The 23,709-nt window shown below is 37.9% G+C and overlaps 1 protein-coding gene across 1 annotated transcript in view; it reads right to left on the minus strand.

Annotated features, from left to right (window-relative positions):
- The window catches only part of Shark (SH2 ankyrin repeat kinase), a 110,056-nt gene that overhangs the window by 85,716 nt on the left and 631 nt on the right, over nucleotides 1-23,709 (minus strand). The window contains exons 2-4 of the mRNA XM_067152863.2: nucleotides 22,799-22,901; nucleotides 9,324-9,464; nucleotides 7,864-8,028 (exon numbers count right to left, since the gene is read on the minus strand). Of these exons, the coding sequence (XP_067008964.1) occupies nucleotides 7,864-8,028; nucleotides 9,324-9,464; nucleotides 22,799-22,901 (409 nt within the window). The remainder of the gene's footprint in view (nucleotides 1-7,863; nucleotides 8,029-9,323; nucleotides 9,465-22,798; nucleotides 22,902-23,709) is intronic.

Here is a 23,709-nt window from a genome sequence, read left to right on the forward strand (position 1 = left end):
AAGTGTCCGAGAGAATCGATTCACAGGAACGGCGAGCTCACGGCACACGATTCAGCTTACTCCCAGCGGACAGTGCTGAATGGCGCACTCACTGGACGTTGACGGGGAGCCGAGCTTCCGCTGCAGCGAGACAGTGAATCATGGCACATCGAAAGAATCGTGAACGAGCGCGGCTCAGTGAGACACATGATACACACGGCTCCTTATCGGCTCACTGGACACGCGGAGAGCCGAGCTTCCGCTGCAGCGAGGCAGTGAATCATGGCACATCGAAAGAATCGTGAACGAGCGCGGCTCAGTGAGACACATGATACACACGGCTCCTTATCGGCTCACTGGACACGCAGAGAGCCGAGCTTCCGCTGCAGCGAGACATACAGTGAGCCATGGCACACCGAAAGAATCGTGAACGAGCACGGCTGAGTGAGACACAAGATACACACGGCTCCTTATCGGCTCACTGCAGCGAGACATACAGTGAGCCATGCTACACTGAAAGAATCGTATGCTATAATGAATTCTCGAACTCAGCTCATTTGAAAATAATACCCATTTGCATTCACTGTCCTCTTCTTACAGGGAGGTTTAAATAATAGATGGATTTATTTCCAGTGTTAAAAAGGTAGTCACAACATAATTCTGAAGTAACTAGTAAGTAGGTAGGCTATACTATTTATTAGTTTAATGAATCTTAGTATTATAACTTAGTTGATATTTGACAATTAAACTCGACTCCAGCCTGCCCTATGACTATGAGTCATGCTCATGACCACTCAAAAGTACCTGTTTTATATTGGGAAGAACGGCTCAGTATTCTCTCAGTTCATATGTCACATCGTTGCACAAGACTTCAATCATATGTGGACAGACGCAATAACAGTATGTTGAATCAGGAAACCGGCGGGCTACTGTACATCTCGGGTAGCCTATACAAAATATGACTATTTAAAAAAATCCTCAGCTGATAGAAACTTTAAAAAAAAAATGACTGAGCGAGTTGTCGTGCGGTTAATATCGCGTGGCTATGCGCTTGCATTCGGGGGATGGTGGGTTCGAATCCCACCGTCGGCAGCCGTTAAGATGGTTTTTCCGTAGTTTCCCCATTTTCACACCAGGAAATGCTGGGACTGTACCTTAATTCAGGCCATGGCTGCTACCTTCCTAATCCCAGACCTTTCCCACCCTGCGTCGCCGGAAACCTTCGATGAATTAGAGTAACTAGCATTTTTTCTAAGAAAGGAGTTCATAGTATGAAGACCAAATGGCAGCTGCGAGCACTGAATGCTGTTGCTGCTGTCTTACCAGCACATACTACACAGATGCAGTAGGAGCGGTGACCAATGAGCCGTGAATCGGATCACTGTATCGATTCAATAACGTGAACGGAATCAAATGAATCGATTCAGTAAAATGAATCGAATGTCCCATCACTATTCAGTACAAGATTCATAATATGAGCATGAAATACAAAATAAACAATATATAGTTCATTTCACCAAAACTGGTCTTCAATAAGCTGTGAAATTACTATATTTTTATTCTTAAAATGTTATAAATTTAAATGCTTCAATAATATTTACTTTTACAAATCGGTAAGATGTCTCTGCAAGGGGCAAGGAAAGAGAACGTGTTAAGGGAGAAAACATACCATTGAATACATAAATAAAAAGTATCCAACAGGTATATTTAAACAACTGATATGTTTTTTCCAACATACATGTATTTTATGTTAAGTATGAATGGGTACAGTAAAAAATATAGGCCAATCTACCGTTTTTAAAGATGGGATGAGAGTATTAGAAGGTGTGAAGAAAGACGAAAGAAGAAATACGAAAACCTTTTTACACCAGGGCTTATTAAAGAAGTGTATTAAAAGGTGTGTAATACACCAGACAACAAATATGTAAACATTTGCAATGGGGGCCCATAAAAGAATCAACGTTTATTTACATCGTTTCTAAAACAAATGTTAGCTGAAGCCTTATATTTTGAACTAGTGGGTTATTTAAACATTGTTTTCTGGTCGCACGCTTCGACCACGAATTATTTGGAGGTTAAACTCAGCCATGTGCGAGAAAATGACTTTGACCGACATCTTGAATGCGACAACACTTTGATTTGCTTCGATCGACTTGAGTCGAAACTCAAAGGTGCAAGTTTCGACATATGTGCCACCGCTGAAAGATGCGAATGCCTGTCTACTTCCAGGATTTTAATTTTGTTTTAATTAATAACAATAAGCAATTTCTCGAATTTGTCAGTATCCATAACTGGGCTACTGCTAGGCAAATAAGCAACATGCTAGTCAACTTCACAAGATTATGTTCCTAATCCATAGGTAGGCCATTATGCAACAAATATCCACTATCCTTCACAGCATCACTCAATACAGAATTAATTTCTTGTTGTTTAAAGGGGCCTAACATCTAAGGTAATCGGCGAATTAATTTCTAACTTCTGAATGGAAAGTGAAATACAAGCAAAAACAGGCTTACTGGGTTATTCAGCAATATCACTGCAAACCAGCATGCAAAACTGAACTTCTGTGCGGCTAACTGCCTGCTCCTCAAAGGTGTAATTTACCCCTGTAAAGGTTAGGAATTAAAGACCATTTCCCATTTTTGCGGAACTTACCCCAACCTGGCTCCTATGGTGAGCGCTCTTATTTATGTTGGAAATCATATTCCTTTCACAAGGGATGACAAATTACATTTTCAAGGCTAAAAATAAAGTGATCGGACTAAGCAGTAATGATATAGATATTGATTCCCATACGGAATCTGAAATATTTGTTCGAATGAGTAAATTTATAATACCAACATATATGGTCCGTTATTGGACATTATAAATTTTCCAGCTAACTCATTCCTGGTTGCCAGCGTTTTGCCCCCGTGTGCTAGGCTGGGCTCATCAGTTGGTACCTAGCACACCTAACAATACACTGGCCAGTGCATACCGTGGAGGCCACTGCATAGGCTAATTGTAGCCACCGGTAGTGCCAATGCACTATGTGAGACTGTCTCATTACCGAAATTAATGCCTACTTGGCCATCAGATGATATAGATGTTGATTCCCATAGGAATGAGTTAGCTGGAAAATTTATAATGTCCAATAAAGGACCATATATATTGGTATTATAAATTTACTCATTCAGAATGTAGCGGTATAATTGTGAAGATTATGTGAAATTACCGCTACACCGCAAATTTGCTCGTGGGAAAATAAAAAGGAAAGGTGAATGGAAACTATTGTTTAACCTTGCTCAAAGGAATGGTACTCGGCGTTAACTAATTGTTGGACTGTAAACGTTCTTATTGGTGTGCAACTGTACGATAACGGTGGGCTGATCCATCGCCATTGGATATTCCGTGGAGGCTTGTTGTTCCTAAGTTGGTATTGGTCAGCGCTCGAATTGACTGTCGACTGTTTGACACAGCGCTCCCTCGTGTAGCTGTGAGCTCTCTGGCAGTTGTAGCAAGCTACGCTTGATAGCAACATGTCGTGCTTACGATCTCCTGTGATTATGGCCAGCAGACGGCTGGTGTGTCTGTTCAAACCACCCTAATGTATTAAAGTACTCTTTGTGATGGGTGGATGCGAGTAAATCTACTTGTTGTGTGGTGCTCTTATTTTAAAAGGTTTTGAGAAGTGACGGTTCCATTCACATCCAAGTATGCCGTTATTCTGGAATATTACATCGCCATGGACGCAAGTTTTAAAATTTAACAATGTAAGAAGCCTCATCACCTTGGTAAGTCCAACCTTATATGTAATTTAACCGTCTCAGCGAGATTATGGTGCATTACCTCGTCAAGCTTACCGGTTATCGAAATTCAAAATGTCGGATCATAATTGTACCAGGCGGTACACCTCCGCTCCGCTAATTCAAACATTGCGCCAGTTGAAACTCCTCTACTGGAGGAAGCCTGAACTTTAACTACAGTGTTAATTCTAAAGTTTTTCAGAAGATGTCGCTATTGTAAATTTTGAAGAGTTCTGAACTGTGTCTTTTTCGATTTATATTTGTTTTCTCTGTAGCAAGAAGTGTGAACATTCTCTTCTAGATGACACCACTTAAGAACTACAATGGTGCACCCTAGTGCAAAGTGAAGGAACCTTTCCTTGAAGAAATTTTGTAGTCATAAGTGTGCTCTTTGTTAAATTTCTTTCTGTCATTTTTTGAGTTGGCAATGTTAATCCGTTCGTCCCGCCAGTTTTGAAATTAGCCAATCCCGAATTTCTTGAATTAATTTTCGACCAATCGAGGCTTTCTTCCCCAACCTACTCTGTAACTGTGTTCGGTAACCAATAAAATTTTGTGGACGGGTGTAATCATTCATGAAACGTCTCTAATCTTCCGCGAGGGTATATAAACTGCTGATTTTCTGGTCTCCTCGCCACTTCAGTAACATCTATCATTGTGTAAATTATGTAGCAGGGGGCGGGAAGCGCCTCTTTCGTCGGGCAGCAGTTCTTCAATAAGGTAATGGCCTTTTAATAACTTCATTTCTTGCTAGCTCAGCAGTTTAACTCTCGGGGCAGGTTCGATACCTTGTACCATGTAACTTTCCTCTAAAATGTAAAAGACACTTGGTATAGATTCTATCTCTTTAAACTACATATTGGGATAGAGAGTGCTTAACCCTCTCGAGCTCCCACTCCTATTGCTTTGAGGTGAACTTATTTTCACAACCGTTTCTTCCCTTCCTAATGTAATATAAATTATTTTCTTATATAAGTCACCTCTTTAGTATGGGATTAGCCCTTGTATAAGCAGCCTAGTGCCAAATAGGGTTTTAAAGAAATGTATTAGGAGTGCTGTTTCGCCTCCTCTCAAGTTGGTATTTTGGAGACCATGTAATTGACCTGTTTCTTTACTTAATAGGCCTCAGTAGGTTGGGTACTTTTACCCCTGTTTTCATGTGCTTGGAGGACAGCTTGAAGGTCGGGTTTGGTGTGGCCTTTGATAGGCTGGAACTTTGAGAGCGGGTCGTTCTTCCAAAAAATTTGTTTCTGTGTGCCTCGAGGAGGCTTTACTGTGTAATTGGGAGCAAGAGCTCCTGGGCATGATTGGGGTTTTCTGCCCCTTTGTTGAATCTTGTATATGGGTAAAGTTGGGCTTATAGCTCAAGAATTGTGTGTCTAGCTCTCGGAGCCCAAATCCTGTAACCACTGTAATTGTACATTCTCGATTTGTTGCTAGGCTACTAAGTACCTGTTATATTTGTTATTTCTTGATCTTGAAAAGAAAATATAACCTTGTTAAATTTTAAATTAAATTTAATTTTGTAGATTGAGACCTATTCATCCCAGCACCTTCTTTCACCTCTGCTGATCCACCAAACCACGGTAACAATAATAATAATAATGTTTTCTTGGACCAAAGATATCATTCGCCTTCGATCATATTACATGTTTGAGTGAACTTTTGTGGCTGAAAATCATTATTCCCACAAGAAATAACTATGCCCAAGCTGTTGTGTCATTTTCGGGCAAGATGTTAATTTAAAATGTAAGGACATATTTCTTCGTCACAAGACCATGTGTTTTAAAACGACCTGCTCTTTTAACAGGAACTGTGACTAGTTTAATCACTGTATCTGTTGTTAATAATTTAAAATTCTTCCCGGTGGAAAAGAAAGAAACCAAATGGAGGGTATTTACTAGTCTGGTTGTATAGTTACCCTACTAAGGACGTCCGAAAATTTAATATTTATGTAACTGCTGCTGATTTTAAACCCAAGTGAATACTGAAGCGTGTTCTGGGTCGAATCGAGTTTAATTTCATTTTCCTTTTAAATTAATCTTCATTATTATTATTATTATTATTATTATTATTATTATTATTATTATTATTATTATTATTTTATTTAATATTTTCCTTCCTTGAATTTTGATTTATAAATTCTGTTCTGAAGCTACTCTCTATTTAATTATATTGTTGGAGGTATGCTTCCATCTTTTGTTTTGTTGATAGCAGTTTTGATTAGTTAGCATTATCGCGGCGTGTCAGTCTTGTAACAATGCTTGAGTCGTGTGGACGTTCTTTGTTGTGCGGCGTACTTGTGCCCTTGGTGTGATGAACTGTCACGAGATGAGTTTTAATTACTTCCGTGTTATTGTTACTTAATTATTGATATCTTTATTGTTTTTCTCTTGATGTGCCTTCCTAATGTTGCTTGTGGACACTGTCGATCTGTTTGGCGACGCGGTTAGGTGTTTTAATTTGAAACGCTTCCGTGTTCACGGAGGAAACTCAACATGTAATAATTATTGTATTAATGGCCGTCAGCTTTTATTGTTCAATAACAATGTGGTGAACTGTTTGGGTAATTTGTAAGGACGCGCGCGGACCTAGGTGCACCTCAAATATTAATAACTTGTAGTAATAATAATAATAATAATAATAATTTTTTTCTCATTTAAAGAGAGATGGTTTCGAACTCGAGACAGGCAAATTGTAAAGAGAAAGGGATAAATTGTAAAGACCCTCTAAGTTAATTTGAAGTTAATTCCATCCTAAGAATACTGCTGAACTCTTAATATTGATTTTAAAAAAGTTGGTGTTCATGCTTGGTTACCTCACTTGGTAATAATATGAAAATGAGCCTTATCATTAGTTTTCCTTTTTTTTTAAACTTAATTGTTTTCAGTTTTTTATTTATTTTAAATTGCACCACCCATCTGACTTATTTTCCTTTTACATTACATTAAATTTTGGTCTTAAGTGTGACTGGGTGCGTCATTATTGTGAATTGCTCTACCTTATCATTCCACCCTCTGTTATGGTTGTTAACCTATTGGTTTCGCCCAAATTCACATCGCTTCCCCTTTCCTGTGTTTGTGTTCTACTGAGGCCCTTCTCTAAGTAGCTGACGTGCTTCACGCTGAGAAAAGCCTCTTATCTCTTTGGTGGTTGCGCTAACAATCTTGGACGGGGCTGCGGTGTTGTGCCGCCTGTTGTTTGATTGCCCTCTTCTGCGGTTGTTGGTGTGCCACAGGAAAAAATATTTCAGATTCCCTATGGGAATCAACATCTATATCATCTGATGGCCAAGCAGGCATTAATTTCGGTAATGAGACAAAGACTCACATAGTGCATTGGCACTGCTGGTGGCTACAATTAGCCTATGCAGTGGCCTCCACGGTATGCACTGGCCAGCGTATTGGTAGGTGTGCTAGGTACCAACTGATGAGCCCAGCCTAGAACATGGGGGCGAAACGCTGGCAACCAGGAATGAGTTAGCTGGAAAATTTATAATGTCCAATAACGGACCATATATATTGGTATTCTAAGCAGTAATAGCGAAAATTTGTGATTCGATAAGTGAAGTATTTTTATATATAGATTTAATACAATGTGAATTGGGAATCTGAATTTACAACATGCTAAACAAGAAAACGTCTTAATGAGGAATGCGCTAACGAGGTCTTACTGTATATTAATGTTTTATGGATCTTTGTAATTCGGCGCTATGTTGTTTTTAGTTCTCAATAAATAAATTAAATAAATAAATAAATAAATAAATAAATCACAGATGATTCTACAAGGATAAGTAGGGCAGAAACAGACAAACTAGAACTCAAATTAGGAAATTATATTCAACAGGTTAGCAACATTTCTTAATTCCTTAAATGCTCAGAAATTATTATAATTGTTTTCTAGCTCATAAAAAAGACTAATTTCTAGTAAGATCTTCCCTCTGTACAAAAGGCCATCATTCCAGAACAGCTACACAACAAAATGCACCTTCATATTCAAGTTGAGAATGAAACACTGAATATGCACCTCATGCTAAATCTTAATAGATTCAAATTAAAACCAAACCCTGAATCTCCCTCCTTTAAATTAATTCACAAACCTTCTTTTGTTGCTCGATGTAGGAGATTAGTCCTCCCATGCCGTCTTGAATCATGAGGTGGAGGATCCTTCTTGCACACAGTAGTAAGTTTCGTAACAAGCCCATGAGCATCTTCTTGATAATATTCAATCAGTGTCTCTAAGCCATGAATAATGGTATGCTCATCTACAAAATAATGTTAACAAACAATGAATTATTACTTCCCCATTCAACATCACAAGAATTAATTATAACTGACATTATGAAAAAAATATTACTGAAAGAAGTGAAAGAAGAAAACAAACATGTTAAAAAATCCATATTCTGTACATAACATGTCTGAAAGTGGTGCTGATCAAGAATAATTCTCAAACACTGATAAAAAGAGAAAACAGTAAAATCCAGGCCAATGAAATGAAATGTTTATGATGGGAAGAAAATCAGTGCTGAAAAGCTTTCCAACAGAATGGAGAGAAATAAAATTATATGGTTCAGGTATGTTAAAAAAAATGGAAGAGGGAAGGATACCAAGGCAAATGATAGTGGCTAAGATAATATTTTTGCATACCACTAACTACATTTTAAGGCTTCTGAAGACGTTGAGATGTTGGAAATTTGTCTTGCAGGAGTTCTTTTATGTGCTACTGTTGTGACACTGACGTATTTAAGCACCTTCAAATACCACCAGACTGGGCCAGGATTGAACCTGCCAAAGTGGGGTTAGAACGTCAGTGCTCAACCGCCTGAGCTATGGAGGCAAAGACAGAAGAAAGGAGAGTCACAAGAGGTAGATCAAGACTAAGGAGGTTGGACTTGATCATGAAAAGCATAATGAAAAGAAACCTGGACTGGAACACAATTAACGGGCAGCAACAGTGACTGGAAAGCTGAAGATGGAAAGGTATCATTAACATCCCAACTTGGCTGTAACTGGAAAAGGGAAATTAATGATCATGATGACGATGAACTGAAGTGTCCTAGGATAATTGGTAAAGGGAATGTCTGTCATTTGTACACTGAAGACTACATCTCCAGCTTCTATTAAGATATTTCCTTGCATATAACATCCAGAACAAGTCAAAAGTCCTTATGCCTGACAAGAAAGATTTTATAAGGAAATTTCATGGGAGGATATTTTTGTATTACATACTTTCTCAAAGATATAATGAAACATGATTTAAACCAAGCTGAGATGTTAGTACATACAGCGTAGCCCAGTCCAATTTGACAATGAGATCGGTATTAAAGACTTTTTTATTTACAATTTGCTTTACATTGCACGTACACAGATAGGTCTTATGTGCAATGATGGAATAAGAAAGGACCAGGAGTGGGAAGGAAGCGACTTTGGCCCTAATTAAGGTACAGCCCCAGCATTTTCCACGTGTGAAAATAGGAAACCACAGAAAACCATCTTCAGGGTTGCCGACAGTGGGATTCAAACCCATTATATTTAAGAATTAAATGCTGTATTTCCTTACCTATAGAAAAGAAAGCATCTTCACCATGTCTCCGAATTTGATAATGGACAACTTCACCTTCATGAAGAACAGAAAGAACATAGTCTCCAGCTGCTGTATTGCTTTCTCGAACTAAAAATACTCCATCACTCAAACTTCCTTCTGCGAAAAAATGAAACAAAAACCCTCTACATATAAATAAATTTATAATTTTGTCTACACACTTTCACTTTTTGCCTCACACTTTGTACTTATCTCATATTAGATATAAAGAAATCAGAAATAGGTTCAGTTCAACCTTTGTCTGCCTCTCAGTTTGTTAGCTCGTTTGTGTTACAGGAAAACGACGAAACAAAATCCCTTGGAACTTGCTATACATTATTTGATTATTACACAGTTGTGTAGCAAGATTAAGGGGGTCAAAACAGAATATGTACAAGGTTTTACATTAATATTAACTGTCAACCCTTGTAAGCCAACGAGTTTAAATACTACAGCCACATAACCAGGAGACGAGAGGCAATGGAAAAACTGATCAGTGATAGAAAAGATGACGGTCGAAGACCCAGAGGGCGTGAACCAATGTGATAGGCAGACCAACTCAAGAGAACCTACTCTATGTGGAATCCATCTGCCGACTTCTAACTCCATCAGACTGCTCGGTATTCACATTACGGACAATCTGAAATGGAATAAACACGTGGAGGAAGTGAGGTGTAAGGCATACCGGGCGCTAGGTTTCGTCCGTAGATGTCTCTCGGGAGGAAGAAGTAAAGCCCTACGAACGGCTTATATTTCCCTTGTGCGGCCCATACTATTATATGGCCTTCCTTCCTGGCATCCAACTACAACGGAAAATATGAGGAAACTAGAAGGTATCCAGCGACGAGCAGAACGTTTAATTAACAAACACATCCCCTTAAACACAGCCAGGTCATTGCCACCAGTGAACTCGTTATGTACACAAATAGATGTAGCCTTCCTTAGGAAATTCCTGACAGATAACACACACCTCTTTCCTTTCCACCGCCTGCAGCTCAATTACCGCTCTGTTAAAAGAGGCCAAGGAGTTACTCTTGTCCCTCCCTTCGCTAGAACAACCTCATATTTAAATGGGTTTTACTCAAGGGTTGCTCGTACGTGGAACCTTATACCATCTGAGGTAAAGCTCTTCCTCACTTCCTCCGCGAAGTAAAGAAAATGTATATGTAAATATAAACCTATATGTGATGTATATAACTTGTATAAATTAGAATTGCAAGAAGGATGGGTGCAAGTACAGGTGTATGTGGGCGAATGTGTATGCGTGTGTGTGTTGGAGTGGTAGTGAATGAGTGTGTATACAGGGGTCTGAGTGAGAGTATAAAGGCTGGGTGTTCTTACTCTAATATTTTCAGGATAAATCAAGATAATTATTATTCTAAGGGTACAGTGTTTGTAGTGTATATATGTATATTTAAAATTGTCTACATAAGTTTGTATATAAATATTCAGTAGAGTTTATGTACACATGTGGAGATGGAGGCACTTCCGTGTATGTGGGGCTTGCCCTTTCTCCATCTACCACCCCTAAATTGTACATGTACAATTTAAGGAAAATAAATAATAATAATAATAATAATAATAATAATAATAATAATAATAATAATAATAATAATAATAATAATAATAATAATAATGCAATCCACCATGCTCAGGACAAGAAATCGTAGAGGAGAACCATCAACATGTATTATAATGTCACCACACTCTTATGTAATATGCTTAATTTCCAATCTTTCATGTAGTTTTACTGAGAGAAAAATAATAATGGAGATATTTACAATTATGTTTTTTTACAAACATCTCCAGGTATACAGGTGACCCGAAAGTCCATTAACATTTGACTAAGCAATACTTCACAGAATATTGGAGAGAGAGAGAGAGAGAGAGGTAACAATTGACACACACATGATTGGCATGACATAGGGTTTTAATGACACCAAAATAAAGTACAAATTCAGCAGGAAGTTAATGAAGATGACTATTGAAATGAGAAGAAAAATGTTAATGAAAGATCCGACCTTGAAGAAAACAAAAGGCAGAATGCGATTGCCAACAAGGTCCTAAACTCCTAAAATTTGTCAATAGTAACATTCTACTACTGCAAACGACTACTGTTGTTAGTTGAAGTATACATTGTCTCTTCTGCTGCTGCTCATCTCTGCTAGATGGCATTACTGCTGCAGTTACAAAATTAAAGTCATCAACAATGCCTTGTCAAATGTTAATGGACTTTTGGGTCACCTGTATTATATCTACCTAAAGAGTATACATAACACAATAGTTATTATAGAAAATCCACTTTCCAATTATTTATATCAGATACATTTTTACTGTATAAGCTACAATATTGGAGATATTCATGAAATTATGATTTCTAAGCACATCAAAGGCAAATAAAGCTGACACGGAAATCAGTTGTCATAGTAACAAACTCACTCCTGATGAAAGTGATTGTTAGTGGCAATGGTGATTATTGTTTGAGATGAAGTACAACTAGACAACCATCCTCTATATAACACTAATCAGAGAGAAAAAAAATGGAAGGGATCCGACACTTCGAAAAATGAAGATTTCAGCCAAAGACAAAGGGCCACGAAGGACATGAAAATGAAAGACTCCCTAGCACTCGAATGCTCTAATAGCATCGGGGTCAGGAAAGAACAAGAGTTGACCAGGGGAGATAAAATAAAATATTGTGATTGATTTTATAAGCTACAAAACCATGTGGTCATTAACCCCTCCCTCCTTGCCATTCAGCAGGATGTTAATGAAGATGACAACCGAAATAAGAAGAAAAATGTTAGTGAAAGATTCGAAAAAACAAAAAGCAAAATGTGATTGCCAACATGGTCCTAAACTCCTAAAACTTGTTAACAATAAAATTCTACTACTGCAAACGACTACTGTTGTTAGTTGAAGTATACATTGTCTCTTCTGTTGCTGTTCATCTCTGTTAGATGGCATTACTGTTGCAGTTACAAAATTTAACTCATCAATGATGGGTAAACAGTATGACGGAGTCACTGGAAGGCAGATTTAAACTACAGTCGAACCTCGATACCTCGAACCTCCGTTACTTGAATTTTCAGTATCTCTAAATAACTTAAATTTCCTGGCTGTCTGTCCTATTCTTCACGTGTATTTATTTCTCTATTACTCAAAATTCGGTTACACAAATTTCTCAATTTCTTGAAGCAAACAATACTCTATAACTCGAATTTTGTGCAACATTAACTGTACAATATGGCATTTGTGGTTTGTGAGGAACAGTGAACAAGTAAACAAAGGTTTACAGTGATGATGGGAGCTAATAAGGCGGGAACCAAAAAACAAGAACTTCTAATGATCGGAAAATCGGCGAAGCCCCGCTGTTCTCGGGCATGAATACCAGTTATATATGAAATCAACCCCCGATGTCACGAATGACACACTCCATCTCTGCTGCATGGTATTGACGAGAAGTTTCAACATGAAGGAAGGAAATGTTAACAGTAACAAACAGGAGAGACTAACGGAGTTTTTCCAAAGGCGTTAACCAAGGTATGTTTCTTGTTTCATTACTGTATGTCTTTTAAAAAGTTACTATAAAAAGGGTTATAATTAAAGTGATGCCGTAAAAATGGAGTTTGTTTGTATATTTTTAAAATACTGTTAAAAATAATGTATTCAGTATAAGCCCGCAGATACATGCGATTCAATTATGTGTTATACATGCTCAAAAACGGTATTCTCTATATCAAAATAAAATTTAGCTCCCAAAGTGATTCGAGGTATCAAGGTCCACTCTAATTCAGAGTTACAACATAAGAATCAAACTAATTATAGTACAGAAGGCAGAGCATGACCCAAATAAGATAACACGCAAAAGATTTTTGGGAGGGGTGGTAGAGAGAGGCATATGTGTTCAGCATGGAATCCCTCATCAGAGTTACAAAGCACATTAGTGTTTGTGAAATTTCATGCTAATTTCTATAATACTTTTACTAGTTTTACGTGCCACTAACTACTTTTAAGGTTCTGGACATGCTCAGGTGCCAGAATTTTGTCCCACAAGAGTTATTTCATGTCGCAGTAAATCTACCAACAAGAGGCTGACATATTTGAGCACCTTCAAATACCACCGGAATAAGCCAGGATCAAACCTCTACCGTCTGAGCTACTGAGCCCAACTCATGCTAATTTCTGTTTTAAACACAAGATCAAAGTGGTTTTAAGAGAAATCAAGAGTAAAATTCAGTGCCCGTTAGTAAATACACTACTGGAAATGGAAAGTGTTACACCACGAACACCATGACCAATACCACCACACTGATACCCCAGTATTTCCATGCCTGTGAGATATATTGAATATCCTCATACGACCTAATTGTTAGTAAAGGAAAACACCATTCCTAAAGATGGCAGCTGGTGCGTGTACACGATGGCTGTTGAGTGTGACTAATGTTACTGTCTCTTTTCACGTAGAAATCGCAACACAGCATGCCTAGAAGATTGTACATGCAGCTTATCGCCATCTTTCAAACTTTGTGAAAGGTTGAGTCATTGGCATGAGGGATATGGGAGCATCATACCAACATATTGCGCAGACAGTTGGCTGTAGTGCAATGACTGCAGAACGAGTAGTGACAAGATGGACTCAGGACAACAGTGTGGCTTGAAGAGCAGGCATGGGTCCTTCCAGAAGGACTACACCACAAGAAGATCATAGGATTAATCGGCTGGCTCTAACAGGCAGATGACAACAGCTGAAATCCGGGCAGAGGTTACAGGAAGAGTGTTACCATGAACCGTCGGTAATATATTACTGGAAGAAGCTGGGTTGAGATCTCTAGTTACCATGCGTTGTTTACCGCTGACACCAAACCACAGACAACAGAGACTTGCATGGTGTAGAGTCAGAGTCAACTGAGACATTGAGTGGTATTCTGTGGTGTTAAGCGATGAGTCTCGCTTCTGTTTGTGGCGATCAGATATACGTGAACACGTCTGTAGACAACCTGGTGAAAGGTCACAGGAAGTAGCGATTATCGAGGCGCATACCTCTCCAACTCCTGGAATCATGGTATGGGGAGCAATTGGATATGACATCAGGACAGATTTGGTACTTGTTGAAGGGAGATAAAATGCTCGTCAGTATGTGGCAAGAATGGTAAATCCTGTTGCCATACCCTTCATGACGAGGGTACCAAATGTCATATTCCAGCACGATAATGCAAGAGCCCACACTGCAGTTTATATTAGAAATGCCTTGAGGAATGTATGGAACCTTGACTGGCCTGCCCAGTCCCCTGATGTGTCACCCATACAGCAGGTCTGGGATGTGATGGAAAGCCTCCAGCCAGCAATCTTCATGAAATGACACAGCATGTGTTTCAGTCATGGCAAGAAATCCCTCAAGATGACATTCAGAGGCTGTTTGCTTCCATGCCACACCGAATACAAGAGTGTATTCGTTCCCGTGGGGGCCATACCTCATACTGATGATGGATAGTTCCAAATGGACTGAAAGTGTAATCACTTAATACCTGTTATGCGATGAACATCTCCACAAAGTTTGATAAATAGCAGAGTGATACTTCATGCTGTAACACTTTCCATTTTCACTAGTGCATTATTATTAAAATATTTTTAAAATGTATGTACACACCCATGGCTATATCGCTGCGGGCAAGGCTTTTATCAGTGGCATTGTACCTGAAAGTGTCGTCTCTTGTTACCTGTTGAGGTCTAGAGCTGATATGAAAGAATGTTGAGTACTATAACTGTGAAGACTGTGCAGCGCTGTGCTTGCATGTCGTCTTTTATTACCTGTTGAAGTCCTGAGCTGATACCAAAGAAAGTCAAGTACTACGTCTGTGAAGACTGAATATCTTTGTCCGTGACTAGCACGTACAGTTCAAAGCCCAAAAATGAAGGAGAAAAGTGTACAAATGCTTTATTTCACAAAAACAGCAAGACCCCTGGACCAATGATACTAATAACTACTTATGGGCACAAGTCTACAAGACATCCAAATGCAATAATGCAATGTCGTAATATGTTGTTCTTACAAATAAGGAGTATCTGTAATGAATGAAGGCAAAGGACTTCGCAAGAGTTAGATTCCACACTTCATTTTCACAAAAGATTTTTACATTTTACAAACAAAAGATTTCACAAAGTGCAGTGGCCAAGTAAAGAAGGTAGTCCAGACACTCACAGAGATCAGGCAGGCACAAACAGGATGTGGTAGCGGTCAGGTGATGCTGTTGTCAATGTGCAGTGCCGTTTGACGGGCATCTAGTTGGGAGTGTTGCTGCTGTGTGACATTCAGGTGAAGAGTGACGATTTCGCCACTCTAAAGCATGTTTTCAAAAGCTGATCAGCATTCATGGACTAAAATCGAGGTGGTCCAAGGCAAAAAATGTATAAGAATGTTATTGAGGATTACGTGAAGCCTGTGGCGAGAATGCATTACCGTTTAGGATGGTTACACGATGGGTCAAGACGTGTTGTGCATGTCAGAATGAGACTGAAGATTTGCACCGTACAGGTCGGCCGTCCATTCCTCAAGATCAGACACATAGTGAGTAGTCTCATTTCCACAGACCATCGATGGACTGTCCAGGAATCATCCGTAGAGGTTGGTCTCAGTCATCAGATGGTGTGGCACATACTGATGAAATGTCTTAGCATGAGAAATTTTCATCCGGTTAGGTTCCACATCAACTCACCAACGTACAGAAATGGCACCGGTACACACCTGGACAAATACCGTAACAAAGGAGAGAAATTTCCGCAGCGTACTGTCGTCATTGATGACACGTGGGCACGAGCCTACGAACTATTCTTATGCATGCGGTGTCTGAGGGACAAACCATCAACAGTGACTACGAGTACTATTGTCGATTTCTGGAGCGACATCTGCATCCGGCTATGCGGCTCAAATGTACATGTTTATTGCACTATGACTGCCCTATCATGTTGCATGTCATGTCATAAACAATGTCAAGCTCTTATTGCAACAGTGGCATTGGGAGGTCTTGGAACACTCTCCGTACTTACTAGACATGAGTCCTTGTGACTTTGACCTGTTTCCGAAGTTAAAGGAACCTGTCCAATTTCGCCAATTTGCTGACATGGCATCTGTACTCCGCGCAATAGGGTGCTCAGTCATTGTCATCAACAGAAAACGCCTTGCCAACGGTCCCCAATGGCTTCCCAACATTTGGCAAAAGGTCTGAGGGGGACTACATTGAAGGAATGTAATGCAATTATTGTACTTTTTAGTCCATTAAATATTGCATTCTATCAATATTGCCACTATTTTATTTCCAGCCCTCATTTATGTAACTGATGTATTGATGTTTTAATAATATTATTTACTAAAGGTCAAAATAATTTTGATTTACCTTAAACCATGGTTATCTTGTATTTAAAAGAGAAATTAGCATGAAATTTATTTGGCTAACACTAATGTGTACTGTAACCCCTCACCAGTATTCCTTGAGCTGTGACGGTAGAAGGTGAATCTAGCAACCGTGCGAGTGAAATGGGAGGCAGAGAAGTGCATCATAATCACAAAATATGTTAGATGAAGAATTAATTTTGAATTCTATAACCTAGCATATTAATAAAGTCCAAAATACAAACATATTTGCATCTAAAATTAAATGCAAACATCATACACTTTAGCATCAGGTTAGGTATGGTAACAAATATTCTAATGCTGAATTAGAGAGGGATGCATTATACATTTCTTTGTTCATGTTCATAAAATTTCAGGTAAAATGTGAATAAATCTCTTACGACAAGAGAATATTCCAGACAAATAAGGAGAGTTAGAGATGGGCAATAGCAATGTCAAACCCGATCAACAGAAACAGAAGAATACATATTTCACAACGTAAACTGATTTTGCTTATTTTACATATTATACTATTATTTTACTTAATAAATGAATTTAATGAATACTTTCAAGTCCCTTGATAACATACACTTACAACTGGTAAAATTAAATGATTGTTCCCTTCTGGGAACTTAATTTTTTTAATAAAAGAAGCTAGGACCTAATGGCAGACATTTTAGATTAACGACATTAAATGGACCTATTGACCTATCCAAGGATTTTGATAGGGTAAATCATGGAGATTACTAGACAAAAGAGTGGTTGAATGGGTGGCTACATTTCTAAAAAATAGAACTCAGAGAATTAAAGTGGGTGAAGCATTATCTGATACTGTAATGATTAAGAGCAGTTCCCACAGGGCAGTATTATTGGACCTTTATGTTTTCTCATATAAGAAAGCTATTATATTTTTAAGGTCCGATCAGTCGCAAAATTAAAATCGCAGTGAGAATCTGATGAAGCGCAGATATGTTGTGCAGTTTCTGTAGTATGCCCATCGAAGGCATCCCATCATACTTGTCAGTTATGAGAACATTTTCGTAACACTACTCCTTTGTCGGAAATCACCCAGAACAAATCATGCTACTTTCCTTTGAATTTTTTCCAGTTTATTTATCAAGCAGTCCTGGTGAGGATCCAATGCACTGGTGCCATACTCTAACTGTGGTCTTACCTAGAACAGCAGAGTCTCCCGCCAAGTGTGTGCTGTCATTCGATTTCTTCACGCTGAGGGGTGCAATGCAGCCGAAATTCATCGATGAATGAGTAATGTGTACGGTGAAACTTTCATGAGTAACAGCAAAGTACGACAATGGTGCAGGATCTTTGAAGCAGGACGTACAGATGTTCATGATGCAGGTGGTCAGGGGAAGGAAGCAAGTGGCAATCGATGATCTTGTTCAACGTATGGATCAAGCGATTCAAGAGAATTGTCAGTTCACAATTTCTGTGTTGAGTGATTTGTTTCCCGAAATTTCGAGGTCAGCTGTCTATACCATTGTGAGTGAGAGACTTCAGTACTGCAAACTCTGTGCAAGATGGGTTCCCAAGATGCTGTCCAACCATCATAAAACATAGCAAATGGGCATCGCCAGTGGTACCATGCTGAAGAAGATTTTTGAACAAAACTGCCACAGGGGATGAGACATGGCTCAATTTCAAAAATTAAGAAACAAAAAAGCAATCCAAACAGAGGATGCATTCTCATGCCCCGAGTAAACCAAATAAGTGAAAGCGAACCTTCTCCATCAGAAAGTGTATGGCTACCGTGTTCTGCTCTAATCTTCATCTCTTAGCTCACATGAAACGCTGGCTAGGAGGATAGCATTTTGGCACAGACAACGAGCTGCAGACCAGCGCACAGAAGAGGCTGAAAACAAAGGCGACTGTCTTCTATATCGAGGGTACTGGAAAGTTGGTACCACACTACAACGAATGTCTATGTTGGAGCGGCAACTATGTAGAGAAGTAGCTGGATGGTGTAGCTAAATGTTGCAAATAAAACATTTTTGATTTTCACTGTGGTTTTAATTTTACAACCTTGAAAAAATTCCCCTTGTATATAAATGATATGTGTAAAGAACTGGAATCATAGATAAGGCTATTTGCGGAATATGTTATACTGTATAAATAAGTTGCAGGATTGTGAGCGACTTGCAGGGGGACTTAATGTCATGAGATGGACAGCAGACAATGGTATGAATGTAAATGGGATGAAAAGTCAAGTTATAAGTTTCAACACGAGAAAAAGCCCCCTCAGTTTTAATTATTGTGTTGATGGGGTGATAGTACCTCATGGAGAACACTGTAAGTACCTAGGTGTTAATATAAGGAATGATCTTCATTGGAGTAATCATATTAATAAGATTGTTAAGAAAGGTTGCAGATCTCTTCACATGGTTATGAGAGTCAAAGGAAAGTAGCACGATTTGTTCTGGGTGATTTCCGACAAAGGAGTAGTGTTACGAAAATGTTACAAACTTTGGGCTAGGAAGACGTAGGTGTAAGGAGACGAGATGCTTGAATATGTGGTATGTACAATGTTAAAAAGAGAAAGATGTTCCACCTATTCAATACAATAATATTGTTTCACGAATTAATGTAGCAACATATTTAATATGTTACAGGACCGGTTTCGACATATGTCCATGTCATCATCAGCCGACACAAAAATGGCAAGAAGTCAACACAATTGTAACACTTATGACATTTTTCTTCATGTAGAGGTTCTTGAGCACTCTTGCTGTAGATATTGAGGTTAAAATTGGTAGTCAATAACAATTTTTTCACATCTGACAATATAATATACCAACAAGATGGCTTGGCAATGGGATCACCAGCATCGGGGATCTTGGCAGAGATATACTTAGATTTTCTGGAACACAATTTTATTGATAACGATAATTTCAAGAATATACTTTTTTGGGCAAGATCATATGCCTTTGCTGGCAGGACGTAGTGTTTACAGTGCACTATGTCTTCTGGTATAGGCTAGAGCAATATTGTTACTTTCATTGATCTGTCTCAGCTTTATCCTTGGTTTTGACAAGATGAAAGTGACTGAGGTATGAGTGATGCTAGTAATGCCATTCCTTATGCAGCCAGTCCCTGCTATGAATGGTATGAAAATGTTGCTCATAGGGTCGGTTGGTGCATGCATTTCAGTGGGCTGGGCAGACTGATATGCAATAGCAACTTCTGGCTCAGTGAGGAAAGCAACGGGAAACTACCTCACTCCTCATTTCCCTAGTACGCCTCTTCAGTGATGCCTAGGCCATTTATGACAGCTGATGGCGGAGCTGTTGAGGATCCAACCAGCCTTCGGGCTGAGGACTAAACATACATACATGTGGATGATACATTGGTAATTCTAGATGATAGGATTATTAATGCATCCTCTACTCTTAATAATCACAACAAGATTGATCCTCATATTAAATTTACACTTGAAACTGAATCCAACAGTTCAATCAATTTTCTAGATATAACAATTAGCAGATTACCTTATTCTTTATCTTACATGATTTACAGGAAACCCACACAAACAGCTACTACCATATGACAAGATTCCTCACACCCACAATCACATAAATGTGCCACTTAAAACAGTATGGTTAACCGCGCTTTCAAAATACCTTTATCTAAAGAAAATTTAAATAAAGAACTTAATATCATACGTTCCATCGCTAAATTGAATGGTTACAGCAGATTTTTTATTGAACGAATAATCAATAAATTTAAACACCGAACAAATACAACACTATCAAATGACAATCCTAAACCAGCAGTTTACTCTCCTTTACTTTCAATGAAAACGTCTACTGCATTGCCAATATCTTCAAAAAACATAATTCCAAAATTTCTTTTTGAACTAACAATAGAAACATGGATGTGATTTATAACTCCAAATCTATAAACAGAACTAATATATTTTCAAAATCTGGCGTATACTGTTTTAAATGCAACACCTGTGATTCTTCTTAATTGGACAAAGTGGACGCAGCTTCAAAATTAGATATTCAGAACATGTTAACGCAATAAAATACAATGAATTCTCAGCAATAGGGCAACACATGCAAGACATAAAACATCATTTCACTACGTTAGACCAAGACATTGAAATTATCAGTACCCTAAACAAAGGCCCTCTTCTTGATATCACTTAAAATTGTTTAATGTACCTTGATCAATATTTTAATCCTAACCAGAACCTTAACGATTTGTCTGAAAAACCGAACATTCTTTTTGACTTCCTTATCTTAGTTTTCAAAAGCTTCAAGTTGACAAGTAGGCGTTCAATCTTCCACGTAATGCACAACACCTTCTCGCGCTACTTGCCGTTACCACAACACCCCCATAACCTACCTTAAATCACTCCTCTCACTCCCTTACCCCCTCCTATTCCCTGCCTATATTCGATTTTCGGTTCTTACTTCCTCTTGTACTTCATGACAAGGCTACATTAAAGTAAGTCTCATAATATTACTTACCTTACCATTTTCACTTACCTATTTCTTATTTTTAATTTATTTTATTTTATTTTATTTTCTCATAAAATCCATATCAGTACTAATAGTCTCATATTCTAAGAGTTTTTATGTATACCACTTTAAAAAAAAAAAAATTTTAAACCTCAAGATCTACAGCAAGAGTGCTCAAGAACCTCTACATGAACTTCTATTTGTAATTCAAAAAAAGTGTCATAAGTGTTACAATTGTGTTGACTTCTTGCCATTTTTGTGTCGGCTGATGATGACATGGACATATGTCGAAACCGGTCCCATAACATATTAAATATGTTGCTACATTAATTCGTGCAACAATATTATTGTATTGAATAGGTAGAACATCTTTCTCTTTTTAGCATTGTAATTATTAGTTCAATACGCATCAGTGATGAAGTTTTTAACTTTATATGTGGTATGTTTAGAACTGTCAGTGAAGAGTTGACGAATAAGCACGAGTGGAGTTATTAAAAGTAGGAAGGATCATAATATGAAGATAAAGTTGGAATTGAAGAGGACAAATTGGGACAAATATTATAGGGCAAGGATTAAGTGATTAGAATAAATCATCACGGGAAATGTTCAATAAATTTCCAAGTTCCTTGAAAATGTTCAGGAAAAAGCTAGGTAAACAATTGCCCCCTGAGCAACAGCCCTATATGCAGATCATTGATCAATTGATTGATTTATAGCACATGGAAGTATGTATCTTCCCTAGAACACTATCACTGCAACGGTGTCTCAATGGCACACTAAATGCCCGCACCTTGGAGAGATATGACATTTCCAACTGAAGAGCCCACTGCCACATAGGGGTACAGTAACTTCACACATGAAAACCCCTAAAGGAGGCTGAATACTTTCAAATCTTGTTGATAATGTATTTACAATAGGTGATATTAAATTATAATTCTCTTCTCGGAACTTAATTTTTTCCCCCTTTACAGCCATTAACTTATAATAATTTTGAATGTCTTGTTCACTTTCATACGTTCGTCCACTTCAACAAAGAAATGGTTTCAAAGTTTGTTTTAAATGATTTAAAATAAATTATAACAAGACAAGGTTTATGTTACCTACATTTTGACAACACATTGATAATTAAATTACATGCTTAAAACACCTGCTTTTCACATTTGCAAGTAACTCTGAATGCAATAGTAGCCATAAGAATAGAGGTTGAAATTAAAAATGGGATTCTCAGATATACTCACCAAGATCCAAAAGAGTTGAAAGTTTTATTGCATTTCCTGGGCAAATCTAGGAAAAGCCCATTTTAACTGGACTTTGTCATAAAAATAACTTTTTTTTGGTTTAATCAATCCTAGCCCAATATCATATCAATCACCACTGATCCACTGATCTGCATTCAGGGCCATTGCCTAGGTGGCAGATTAGCCAAGAGCGAGTATGAACAAATCGATACAGTACGAGAGTTTTCAGCACTGGTACCAGTATTCAAACTTCCATTTCTGTTCTGACACTCTTACTGATGGAATAAAACAACCCATTTTAAATAAATCTATAACTAGTAAACATCAAGCATAGCAAATACGTACCATCTCTTAGAATTTGTTCGGCATGTTCCCTCATAATTTTGCCATGGAACCAACAGATATTATCTTCCTTGGTATTATTCATTCTGTAATAGTCGATATCACACTGCAAAAATTCAGATAAAATATTAATAAATCCCTCACCACAATAAATCCCTCCCAATCAAGTAAGGAAAGCTGGAGACGAGCAACAGCAGTCTCGAACCCCATCAACACACAAAACAGAATAATATATTTCACAAAGTAAACTGTTTTAAATTACATGACATATTTCTTCAACACAAACTATTATTTTGCTTAATTGAAAATGTAGAGCCTAAACAGTAGCCTATCAAATAAAACTAAGTTTCCTGATCAATGTATCCATGACAATTTTATGAAAATGCATGTAGGCCTACCTACAAATAATAGGAAAACTACCTTAACTGCAATACAGCCAGGTGTTAAAAACAGGAATTTATTCTACACAGGCGATTTGTGATGGAACATTCAGCAGATCCACAAGTGTTCCAGGCTTCAAAAGTTATTCAAAACTCGAGTTGTATATACATTTCTCTAATTGTCTCATTGTTTAATATGCAATAAATAATTCAAGCATATAATAAACAAAGAAATACTACGCAGTTTGATTATTTGGAAGCCAAGATATAATGATTACTTATGACCTTGAAATTAAAGCCATAAAATCAGAGCATCAATCAAATTGCTGTGATGACAGCGACAATAAAGAGGTTATGTATTTTTTTAAATTGGCAATCCAGACACATTACAGTAGCAAAACAAACACCTGGTTTCGTAGGTTGTGAATTCAATGCTTAATTCAAGATGAACTATCATTATTCTATAAAGAAAAAGCTATATTATAAGCTCAAAGGAACAAAGGCTAGTGAAGAACAACCTAAAAGCAACCGCGC

The sequence above is a fragment of the Anabrus simplex genome, chromosome 8, assembly GCF_040414725.1.
Source record: "Anabrus simplex isolate iqAnaSimp1 chromosome 8, ASM4041472v1, whole genome shotgun sequence".
NCBI classification, from domain to species: domain Eukaryota; kingdom Metazoa; phylum Arthropoda; class Insecta; order Orthoptera; family Tettigoniidae; genus Anabrus; species Anabrus simplex.